This window comes from Culex pipiens, chromosome 3 (assembly GCF_016801865.2).
Source record: "Culex pipiens pallens isolate TS chromosome 3, TS_CPP_V2, whole genome shotgun sequence".
In the NCBI taxonomy this organism is placed as follows: domain Eukaryota; kingdom Metazoa; phylum Arthropoda; class Insecta; order Diptera; family Culicidae; genus Culex; species Culex pipiens.
Window position 1 is genome coordinate 83,193,445 of NC_068939.1, and position 12,625 is coordinate 83,206,069.

Consider the following 12,625-nt stretch of genomic DNA (forward strand, 5'->3'; position numbering starts at 1 on the left):
AAAACAATACAAAAAAAAATTCTAGAAGCTTTTAATGAAATAGGCATTCTAACATAATTAAATAAAACAAGAATTAGGGTGTTTTTACTCAGTAAACGTAGAAACCACGTCACATTGAAATTCATACATAGGCAAGGTGCGTCGAGTTGAGTCATCTGTTATATTTTCATGAGTGTAGAAATCATGAAGGTCACAGTGGTGCTGATTGTATCGATGATCTGTTTTGGCGCTTCAGAGCGTTCTCTGGAGGTCGTTTTAGGAAATGTATTGAACAAGACACGATCCAATGTCCCTGTTGGAAAAAGTGTTTGCTTTTACAATCTTGGAATGGACAGATCAGGTGATTTACAGACTTATGTAATACATACCACTTCAACGGTTGCTTTCGTACATTTTGATCTTGGAGAATTGAGCAGATTGAAGAAATGTGATGTTTCTGCATGTTGGTTGAATGTTTTGCTCTTAAGTAAGAGGTTCAACATGGACGAACTTTTCAAACTTTTCAGTTTTGATAAATACGCAAAATTCATAGTCGTATACACGGAACTACAGGATTCGTTAACAATTGCAAAGTTCTTACATCGATGGGGAATCACAAACGTATTGTTTCTTGAACAAGGTAGTTCATCAATTTATATGTTTGCTTACAACTTGTTGCGCACAGAAAAGATATTTAGAACAACACGTGACGCAGATCTTTTCCCAAACAAGTTGACGAATCTAATTGGGTATCCATATTCCATAATCGTTCTTTATACCCAAGCAACCGATGTTGAGTATGAACATGGACAAAACATGCGCTTGAATTTATTAGAGTTCATAATATCGAGACAAAATGCTACAGGAAACTATCGAGCGATGTATGAAAAGTCACCGAAGATTTTCAGTTCAAAGTTTGACGTAATCATTCCATACTTGCGTGGTTTTGAGTTTAAAAATTATGAAAGCATTGAACAAGCATCCGTACCAATGGCAACAAAATTTTGTCTCGTTGTGCCCAAAGTGCGAGATCCTGATGGTATCATGATACTTTTCCGACCGTTCAGGTTCCAGTTGTGGGTATTGATAATCGTCTGTTACAGCCTGCTGAATTGGATCAAACATAATTTTGCTGATTATTTGACAACCAAACTGCCTTTAAAACGCACTAACGCGCTTGCCGAGTCCCTCTGTTTGTTCATCCTATGTGAATCTTACTCAGCAAAGCTGACAGCTTTTTTGAACTCGCCGATCGAAACGATTTATCCCCAAACGTTAGCTGAATTCAGATCATCGACCATACAGCTCCTCGTGCCCCATCCAGAGTTCATGGCGTACGCCGCAACGATGCCGGTTCTACACGGGAAGCATGTTCTGTATGATCCTGAAGAGAAGCTCGATTGGGACCAGGTAGCGCTTATTGACAACTGTAACTGTCTGAAGAACAAAATGATTCCCGAGCCCCAGAGTGACATGGGAGTAGTGTTGAGTTCTAGCCGGTACCATGTAATTGATCAACCTTTGTTCGCCGTACAGCATTCGTTGCTGTTCAACAAGCGAAGTATTTTGGTGAAAAATACCGAAGAAATTATAAATCGCATGTTTGAGGTCGGAGTGTTGTCACGAATTGTTAAGGAACGAAAGCGTGAAGCTGGGAAAAGTATCAATGTAAATGTCATTCAACATCAGGATGCATTCTACGGATTCATGCCAGTGTTCCGTTCCTTGGGAAGAATGTATCTTTTATCAAGCTGCCTGTTCGTGGCGGAATGGATGCATGTCCAAGTGTTTAGGCAAATTTACTACAACATTATGTTTTTGATTGCCTTGAGAGTTTTCCTTAATAACTAAACATGTAATTGATGTATGAATGTGTGTTGTATATATTTCAATAAACAATTTGAACGCTAGGACTATATTTTTAAAGAAAGAAAATCGATCACCTTTTTAAAATTCCCATGATTGCTTGAAAAAATAATAGCTGTTGCATTAAGTGCATTTTAAAGTTCAACTTTTAGACGTTATACAGTCGACTCTCTGGCTGTCAATCTTCTCGATATCAATATTGCACCATCTGTCGAAAAATCGACACAGAGAGAGTCCACTGTAGTTATCTGGCAGCATACAGATAAACAGTTTAAAGGGTTAGTATATTCGAAGCTATTGCAACTATTGCTTAATCATGAAGGTATCACGTTTGATCATTCTACTTTTAATGCACAGTATTGAGTGTTTGCAAGGCACTACAGAAACAGTTTTTGAAAAAGTGTTGACAGTACAGTCGGATGTACCGGCTGGACGAAGTGTTTGCTTCTTTCATTTTGGATGGGACACGTCAGCTGATTTGCATACTTTTGCTATGAAATTCATTTCAACTGCTACTGTCGTGAATTTTGATGTACAGAAAGCTAGTGGGTTTAACAAGGTTGATGTGTCAATTACTTGTTCATTGAATATTTTATTTTTGGTTCAAGAATCAAACTTGGATGATATTTTTGGGAAGTTTAATTTTGAAAAATACTCAAAGTTTATTGTTGTGTGCAGAGATACCATAAACTCGCTAAGAATTGCCACGTTGATGCAATCATGGGGAATCACAAGCGTACTGTTTTTAGAGCAAACCGACTCGTCTGTCAATTTGTTCATGTACAACTTGCTACTAACGAAAAAGATAGCCAAATCAACGCTCGATGGCGATCTTTTCCCCGACAAGCTATCAAATCTGACAGGGTTTCCGTATTCGGTGCTAGCTCTCTACACGCAATCAGGCGACATGGAAACAGAACACGGACAGTTCATTCGTTTGGACCTGCTAGATTTTATTATTAAGCGCCAACGCACCACCGGGAATTACCGGATTATGTACGAAAAGTCGCCCCAGATATTCATGTCTTACTTCGACGTTATTATTCCGTTCTTAGCCGCCTATACGTTCAAGTTCCATGAATCGATTGAAGAAGTGGACTTGCCGATGACCAGCGAGTTCTGTCTGGTTGTGCCCAAGGTTCGCGATCCGCAGTACCGCACGATACTGGCTAGACCGTTTCAGTGCCAGTTGTGGATCTTCATAATCGTTGGATATTGCTCGATAAACTGGATCAAGAAGCTTAGCTACAAACACTGTAGGAAACATATGGACAGTGAATTTCCCCTGTTTGAGCGTATGAAGATCCTCGCCGAAGCATTTAGTTTATTCATCTTGTGCGAAGCTTACTCAGCGAGCAATATCCAACGATAATGAAGATCCAATGCTAAGTTCACCGATCGATACCGTATATCCACAATCTTTAGCTGAGTTCAGGTCATCATCGATTCAGCTGCTAGTGCCGCATCCAGAGTTCATGGTGTACGCTAAGGATATGCCTAAACTGAACGGAAAGTACGCCCTCTGGAATCAGTCTGCGCAGTATGACTGGGATAAGGTTGCACTGGTGGACAGGTGCAACAGTCTCATGGATGAAACGGTTCCGGAACCCGTCAGTGACATGGGGGTTGTGCTGAGTTCCAGCAGGTATCATGTTATACCGGAACGGCTGTTTGTCTTGCAGTTCTCGTTGATGTTCAACAGGCGAAGTCCGCTGGTAAGGAAGACCCGCGAGATAATTGATAGAATGTATGAAACTGGCGTTTGGCAGGTAACGGTAAAGGAACGTAAGCGTGAAGCTGGGAAGGCCGAGCACAGTTTGGACAAAGCATTTCCGGACGCATATTACGGAATTATACCGTTATATTTTAATTTGATTGATTTTTGGGTCATTGCCGTTATCCTGTTTATTTTGCAATGGATTTATGTAAAAGTATTGAAACGGTTTTACTACAATGCGCTGTTTTTGATAGGATTGGATTTTTTTCTTAGAAAGTAAACTGTACTGGTCATCAACATGTTTGAAGACATTTAAGTATCCAATAATTTTAAAGGTTCAAATTACTTTCAACGGATGCACTAATGAAATTTTAAAGGTTTGCTGACTAATGCAATAAATGCTTGTCTAATCTAAAAAGACTCAAAATAACATGTAACGTCACTAAAAGCATCAATACGGACTAATCTCTTTCACGGTGAAGATCCCCGCTCGGAATGATCCTACTTTTTCTACTAGCATACTGCAGTGCTGCCAGTTCTTCTCGAATCGATTTTCGAACGTTTCTTGGCGAAACTCTGAGTCAGCTTGAAAATGAAAACCTCGCCCTTGTCAACGTCAACGATGAAGTATCGAAGCAAATGGCGGATTATGTCAGCTACAGAGTAAACTACGAAAAAGGTATGATCAACGTGGATTCAGACATGATACGAGAATGCTCGATGATTGTGATCAATGCTTCTTACGTAACTTCGGTAAGATAACCTTAGATGTGATCTATTTGTGATATATTTTAGTAGATTTTTTCACAGGAAATATCAAACATGCCATGTCTCAAAGGGAACTCAAAGTTCATGATCATTTACGAAACTTTCGAAGCAATCCCCAAAACGGAACGAATGATGCGATCCTTTGGAGTGATTAACACATTTCATATTATTCAGAATCCGCTGACGATCGCTACGTTTAACATTGCTGGCAACAGACAAGCCGACATGTCACCTTGGAAAGCTTCGCTCGAGATCGCTGGCGATCGATTCCTGGATCTCGCCGGCTATCGCTACAGAGTTTACCATTCCGCTATGGAACCGTACGCCTCGATCGACATGACTCTTACAAGAGAGATCACCCGCCAGCAGAACGCGTCGGTTGAGTTCACGGTTGGAGTTGGTGGTATCAAGGAGGTACATTTTGCGTTCAACGCTGGTGACGGCTCGGCTGACTTCAGCATCTACAAAGTACTGCTGGATGCTGACAGTACCAACGAGCGAGTGTTTCTCCCCCAGTGGGAGCATCTGTGCGCGATCGTACCGCGACGACACTGGCGACCTCTGATGGTTCAGCTGGTGAAACCGTTTTGTGTGGAGGTCTGGATCTTTTTGGCGTTTTACGTTGCGATCCGTGGGACTAGGGGGCGAAGTCGGATCTTGAATCACAATTTAGCGCTGGTGATGTTTTTGATCGCGGATTTTTGTCTCATGGAATCGTACCTGGCGAAAGCGATGTGCTTTTTGATCAACATGCGGTACGATCCCGACCCGAAAACGATGGCGGAACTCGATCGTCGCGGTGAAACGTTCGTATTGCTGAGAACTGAGACGCCGCTTCTTGAGGGATACCACGGATTGAACATTATTGTGGTAAAGGACAAGCTGGACTGGCACTTTCATCAGTATTCGATCATTTTGTATTGCAAGATTGCCGAGTACTTGGAGAACACCGACTTCAACTTCAATCCGGACACCAACGATAAGCTGGCAACGATTCTGCACGAACGGTTGATGCGCTATCCGGCATTCTACACCTTTGCCAAGGGGCATCCACTGCGGCACGGGTTCGAAGTGGTGCTGAACAGACTGTTCGATGCCGGAATATGGGCCAAGATTTACAACAAGTGGACCTCGGAGTTACAACAGTTCGAGTCGTTCTTGTCCGGAGAGGAGAAAGTCATAAGTTTCAGTGATATGTGGTCGCTCTGGATATTGCTGGTTGGAGGATACACGATCAGTGTAGGATGCTTTGCGCTGGAGAAGATGCGCAAATGAGTGTTGAATCGATATTGTAGACTAATTGATATGAGTGCTTTTTGTGTGAACAGTTTGATTAGTTGAAAAACTTTAATTGCTAAATATACTCACACAAGGTTTTGTTTGTGTCAAGTCAAAACAATTTCAAGCAGAGTGTTGCTACGTAAAGATCGTCGCAAAATGATCTTGCTACTCTTGCTAATTTCTTGTAGTGCGGTGAATTCTAAGAATATCGACTTGATCACATTTCTGGATCAAACATTGGAGCATTTTCAAAGCGAGACTCTTGCATTGGTCAACTTCGAAGATGAGCTTTCTACGAAATTGTCCCGATTTATCTGCTACAGAGTGAACTTTCCACAAGAATCGATCGCTTTCGATCATGGCAGCGCTCGCGAATGTTCTATGATTCTGATTGATGCAACGCACTTGAAACCGGTAAGATTCGGTAACAAATCGTCATGACGTAACGTAACTTTAAGTTAAATCTTGTTCACAGGAACTATCCAGCTTGCCTTGTTTCAGCGCAAAATCAAAATTTCTTATTGTTCATGGAACATACGAACAATCGAGAGTTCATCAAACGGAACACATTCTGCGTTACACTGGATTTTTCAACACTTTTCACGTTGTTTCAGATCCGCTAACAATTGTTACGTTTGATATCTACGGAACCATGCAAACCGAATTGTCACCTCTGGAAGACATTCGTGCGATCCTCATCGATCGGTTTCCAGACCTTACCGGTTACCATTACAAGGTTCACTACACAACGATGGAACCGTACTCTTCGGTGCAGGAAAATGAAGGAATTGATATTTCGGTCACCAAAGTAGTCGCCCAGCATCAACACGCCACAGTGGAGTTTGTGAAAGACCTTGGACCAAAGCAAATGCGGTCCGCGTTAAAAAACTACCAGAACGGATCGATTGACTTTAGCATCGCTAGGACACTGCTCGCTGAGAAGGTGTCTAAAGATATAGTTTATCTGCCTCAGTGGGAAGAACTGTGCGTTGTTGTGCCAAGACGCCACACTCGACCGTTGCTTATTCAGCTCGTTAAGCCATTCAGTGTTGAATTGTGGGTTTTCTTGGTGTTTTACATGGGAGTTCGACTTACCAGAAGATTGAAACATGTAACGAAACATGGTTTGATCTTGGTGATATTTTTGATTGTGGATTTTTGTCTGATGGAATCGTACTTGGCAAAAGTCTTGTGCTACCTGATCAACATGCGCTACGACTCCGATCCCAGAACTATGGAGGAACTGGATCGTCGTGGCGAACCATTCGTTGTGCTGACCTTGGAGAAAGCAATCCTAGAAGGTTACCACGGATTGAACATTGTTGAGGTGAAGCAAAAACAAGTGTGGCATTATCGCCACTATTCGACCATCGCATACTGCAAAATAGCTGAATATCTAGGTCATTCGGCAGTTAACTTTGACCCGGAGACCAACGACAAACTGGTAACGATTTTGAACGAACGGTTGACGATATATCCAGCGTTCTACCCGTTTGCTGGAGGACATCCCCTTCGAAGCAGGTTTCGACTTGTACTGGAAAGAATGTTCGATGCCGGAATATGGGCCAAGATCTACAACAAGTGGACCTCCGAGGTGCAACAGTTTGAGTTGTTTTTGACTGGGATGGAGGACGTCATAAGTTTCAGTGACATGCATTCTCTTTGGATACTGTTGGTCGGGGGATACTTGATCAGTTTTGGATTCTTTGTGCTGGAACAATTACGGAATATCTATACTAATTGATATCAATGATGAGTGCTTTCAGTTCTATATTTGTTGCACAGGCTAGGAGGTATTGCCATACTTAAAAACGCTTTCAAAATGAAACTTTAATTGCCACGTTCCCAAACTAACTCACACAACAATTTGTTTGTGTCCAGCCACAACTATACCGAGTTTAACGTTACTAAGCAAAGATCGTCGCAAAATGATCGTACTACTCTTGCTAATATCTTCTAGTGCGGCGAGTTCTTCAAATATCGATCTGAAAACTTTTTTAGATCAAACGTTGACACATTTTCAAAACGAGACTGTAGGATTTGTGAATATCAACGATGAGACCATGCCTAGCGAAACGCTCCAAGTTGTCAGCTACAGAGTAAAGTTTCCGCTGGAAACGAAAACTATGGGTCAGAACAGCGTTCGAGAATGTTCGCTGATACTGATTGAGGCATCGCACATAAACTCGGTAAGATTCTTCAACAGAATGTCGCAGTCTGAATTCTGACCATTGTGATTCTTCAACAGGATTTATCAGACTTGCCCTGCTTTAAGACCAGCTCCGCATTTCTGATCCTCCACGAAACTTTCAACGTATCGAGAGAAGCTATTCATAGAACGGAGCAAATTCTACGCTCGATTGGAGCATTCAAAACATTTCACATAGTTTCAGATCCGCTGAGCATTGTAACGTTTGACATCTTCGGGAACATGCAAATCGAACTGCCCTCTCAGGAAGCAATCTCTATGGTTCTTGGCGAACGCTTCTTTGATCTTAGTGGCTACCATTACAAAGTTCACTATGCGACCATGGAGCCGTACTCTTCGGTGTACGACAATGATGGGATTGATATTTCCGTGGCAAAAGTGGTGGTCCAGCATCAGAACGCAACTGTTGAGTTCGTTAAAGATCTTGGTAACTTTGAGGATATGCGATCAGTTTTGGAACGATACAGCGCAGGATCAGTTGATTTCAGTATTGTTAGAACACTGTTATCAGAGAAAATGTCTAAAGTTCAAGTCTATCTTCCTCAGTGGGAGCAACTGTGTGTGACCGTACCCAAACGTCATACTCGACCTTTGCTGATTCAGCTGGTCAGACCGTTTAGACTTGAACTGTGGATCTTTGTATTAATTTATACAGGAGTTCGAACCACTCGGAAATTGAAACGCATTTTCAAGCACGGTTTGGTTTTGGTGCTGTTTTTGATTGTAGATTTCTGTTTGATGGAGTCGTACATAGCCAAAGTGATGTGCTACCTTATTAATATGCGCTACGACTCTGATCCGAAAACTATGGAAGAGCTAGATCGCCGAGGAGAAACATTTGCTGTTTTAGAATCAGAAAATGAAGTTCTTGAAAGATTCCGTGGATTGAAGCTTGTTCAACTGAATGAAAAGAAGAAATGGCACTTCTACCTTTACTCTAACATCGTGTACTGCAAAGTTGCCGAGTACTTCAACCATGAAAGATCGAACTTCGACCCTGACACCAACGATAAGCTGGCAACGATTCTGAACGAACGGCTGATGCTCTATCCCGCGTTTTACTCTTTCGCAGGAGGACATCCGCTTAGCGGCCGGTTCCAGCTTGTTCTGGAACGGATGTTCGACGCTGGAATTTGGACCAAAATCTACAACCGGTGGACGTCGGACTTGAAACAGTTTGAAGCTTACCTGTCCGGGATGAAGAATGTCATTAGTTTTGGCGATATGCACTCACTTTGGATTTTGTTGGTTGGTGGGCATTTGATTGGTTTTGCATGCTTTGCAGTTGAAAAAATGGTTAAACGTTAAAAAATTCAGAAAATGAAAATAATTGTTGCTTGAATTGCTGATGAAATTGCACTGCTTTGAATGTGATTGAAAAAAAATTTCAATGCAAACAGTCTTAGTTTTGATCTTCAAAGAAACTTCACTGATATCAAGTCCAAATTCCATAGCGATCAAAAAAAAAATATCCTTTTTCAGAACTCCAAATTTCTCTACAACTTATCGCTGAGTTGCTTATAGCAAAAACAATTTTAAAGTTTTCTCTTCATACACAGAAAAAATCCTAGAAAGCGTAGATTTTGATTTGAAATTTTGATGATTTGATATTCACCATATTTGCAGTGGTGGTATGCATTCACCTCGCGAGGAAAGTTCAATTCCATCGGTTCATCGCACCATCGCACAGTGGTCCAGATCGCAAAATTAAGTGGAAAATGGATTTTCCGAAAAATGGTTAAGTTTTGGAGCTTTGGTGTCTTCAGAAGAGTTGTTGCATATGGAAAAGGGCAACTTTTGGTTTGGTTGAAAATTAGGGTGGTTCACGATTAGGATGATTTTGGAAATATAACTTTACAGGAATATTTTTGGGAATTTTTTCGTCTTCTAGAAAGTTGACGGGCTTGCCAATCCAAGCAATTCATGTAAAATTATCATTTAAACCCAAAATATGACCAAACATCGATTTTTCGACACTCTGGGTCAATTCTGAGGGCAGATTCAGATTCAGCGGGCAAAATTACATGGAAAAACATATATTTGGACAATTTTCGAAATTCGTTAGGGTGGTCCCATAAGGTTTTCCCTTGAAAATTAGACTTTTTCAAATGAAGATATCTCGAGTTTAAAGAAAAACACGTTTGTAGTGCTGGATCTCTTCTTTCAAACGCAACCTAGTGCTCTTAAAATTTGGCTTGCGCCTTTTCGAGATATTTAAGTTTTAAATTTGCATCTTTTTTACCTTAAAATCACTGTAACTTTTGACCCTTAAGTCCAAATTGACTTGTCAGATAATAAAAATGTTTGTTTTTAGAGTTCTAAAAGTGCCCAGAATACCTTTTTTCTCTAAAACTTAACCCTGAATTGCCACGTTAAAAAAACTGATTTTTGAAGGTTTGCTCAGATGCTTTCCATAAATTTGGTCGTAGAAGGCGTAGATTACGAGATAAAATTTTGGTGTCTTGGACAAAGTTGCTTGGATTGGCAAGCCCGTCAACTTTCTAGAAGACGAAAAAATTTCCAAAAATATTCCTGTAAAGTTAGATTTCCAAAATCATCCTAATCGTGAACCACCCTAATTTTCAACCAAACCAAAAGTTGCCCCTTTCCATATGCAACAACTCTTCTGAAGACACCAAAGCTACAAAACTTATCCATTTTTCGGAAAATCCATTTTCCACTTAATTTTGCGATCTAGACCACTGTGCATCGTAAATCAATCACCATCGCTTTGAAAATGTCAGCACTTTCTATTGCAGAGTGATAAAAAGTCGATGGATTTCACCATCATCGCGATGTAAAACATCGAGTTGATGCCATCTCTGGACATTTTCGAACAAATATTGCAGGTTTCGAACCTTTTCTCAGTTAAGAACGATAAACCTCAATTCTTCAGCGATGCATCAATACAAAATGTCCGCACTCCTCCGCACTGACCACTCCGACTAGTAAAAGTCCTTTTGCCTTCTGCAAGGTAAGTGAAAGAGAAGATTTAATTAAATCCAACCGCCAGGATAATAAACTACGCGAACAAACTACCGGTAGCTCGATATCGCGAGTTTATGGACGGTTGTTTAATGCAAATTTTACGCCCGAGTATTGGCGATTGGCGATCACTGCTGGGCAGTAGGTACAGCCGGAGAGATCGTGCCATCGCGATGGCGAACACATTTTTCACCGAGATTGCTCTGGGTCCGTCCGACGATCTTTCAGCGTAATTTGTGTAAAATCTGGAGTAGTGAGGAGGGCCTTAATTAAGGTTTCGGACGATCGAGCGGTTACTGTGGGGGTCTCCTTAAAGAACTGGTCAAACGGGGTGGGAAATAGATTAGTCGATTTGCGCGCGGCTCAATTAAGCCAAGTCTTGCGCGGTGGTAATTAGAATTTATGACACCAGAAGAGTGCACTGGAGCACGGCTTCGCGCAGCTCTCCAAGAAATATGAGGTGATTAGAGCGGCTTCTGTGGGGTTTAATTGAGCGAAGCACTTAGCAATATCTATTAATAGGATAAAGTTTTTGCAGAGAGCGGGAAAACACCCTCGATTTTGCGCAGTTAAAATCCTCATAACTCGAGTAAATCCCTCACAAATTTCTTATTAGCTAACCATTTCTAAAGAGAGTCTTTAGCTCAAATAGTAGCGTCAGGCGGTTTCAAGAACAACGTGAGTTTAAGTCCAGCTGGCATCACTTATTTCTGTTACAAAGATTTCTTAAGGGTGCACAGCGAAGTTGTTGTCTTATTATTCCAAAATAGAAAAACTTACGAACCGAATCCTTGTAAAAATCTGATTGTTAAAATAGTCAAACTCTGTTGTAAATTATTTAGTAGACAGTACTTTAGGGGATTAAGGAAAAATAATATTGGTAGTTGCCGTAGTTTTGAAGATACCGAAATGTGTGTAACAAAGATCTTGGTGCAAAAGCTCTGGTTGATGTGCGCCGTTAAAGCAAAATGATTTTTTCTACAAAAAAAAGCACTCACTTTTTGGCACTGTCGAGAAAGAACTCGAACTCCTTGCCCATCTTGCAGCAGAGCGCCTTCCGAAAGTGTCCCTGCGAGCAGTTGGTGTTGACCATGTGGTTGTCTGGAATGAAAACAGGAACGAAACAAAAAAACATGAGAATGAAAAATAACAACTCAAAATGTACAACAGAAATAATGGGACCAAAATCGTTGGACCTGATCAAAGAACAAGGCAAGGGGGGAAAAAGGTCGAGTCAAACGGAACAGCAAAGTGAAATACGCTAATCAAAATGTTCAAAATATTTTCAAAACATAACTTGATTTTCGAACCGGGGGTAGTAGCAGTTTGTGGTCGGTATGTGCGAGGTGACCTGTGCGTGGCTCGATGGAAGGAGAGTGTAACGCGTTAATTAACGGTGCAATAAAAGCTGTGAAATGAAGCACAGAACTTTTTCTTCTGGAGACGCAAAAGTACGGGAGAAAATTAAGGGCTGACGGAATGATTGATCTTTTTGGAGAGTTTGGGCGGTTATAGAATAAATCATAAATTTATGACAGTGTTTTAAAAATGTGTTAAGTGATTGATGATGAGATTTGAAATTTGAATATCACTTGAAAACTGTACAACAATTACAATTTTTAACAACTCGTCATAACAGCTTGCATTAAAACTCGTAATTTAATGCAAATTTTGAAGCAAGTTTAAAGTGCTTTCACAAAAAGAAAATTGCATTTCTGGCAACACTTCATAAAGCACTGAAATAAAGCTACCGGAATTTTTTACTAAATTATTTTAAAGGTAGTTTCCTACACTGAGAAAAAACAGTTCCCGAAATCGTT

At 40.8% G+C, this 12,625-nt stretch overlaps 1 protein-coding gene across 1 annotated transcript in view; it reads right to left on the bottom strand.

Annotated features, from left to right (window-relative positions):
• LOC120423174 (fringe glycosyltransferase) overlaps window positions 1–12,625 on the bottom strand; it is a 159,386-nt gene that overhangs the window by 82,457 nt on the left and 64,304 nt on the right. Inside the window, exon 4 of the mRNA XM_039586861.2 lies at window positions 11,804–11,906. Within this exon, the coding sequence (XP_039442795.1) occupies window positions 11,804–11,906 (103 nt within the window). The remainder of the gene's footprint in view (window positions 1–11,803; window positions 11,907–12,625) is intronic.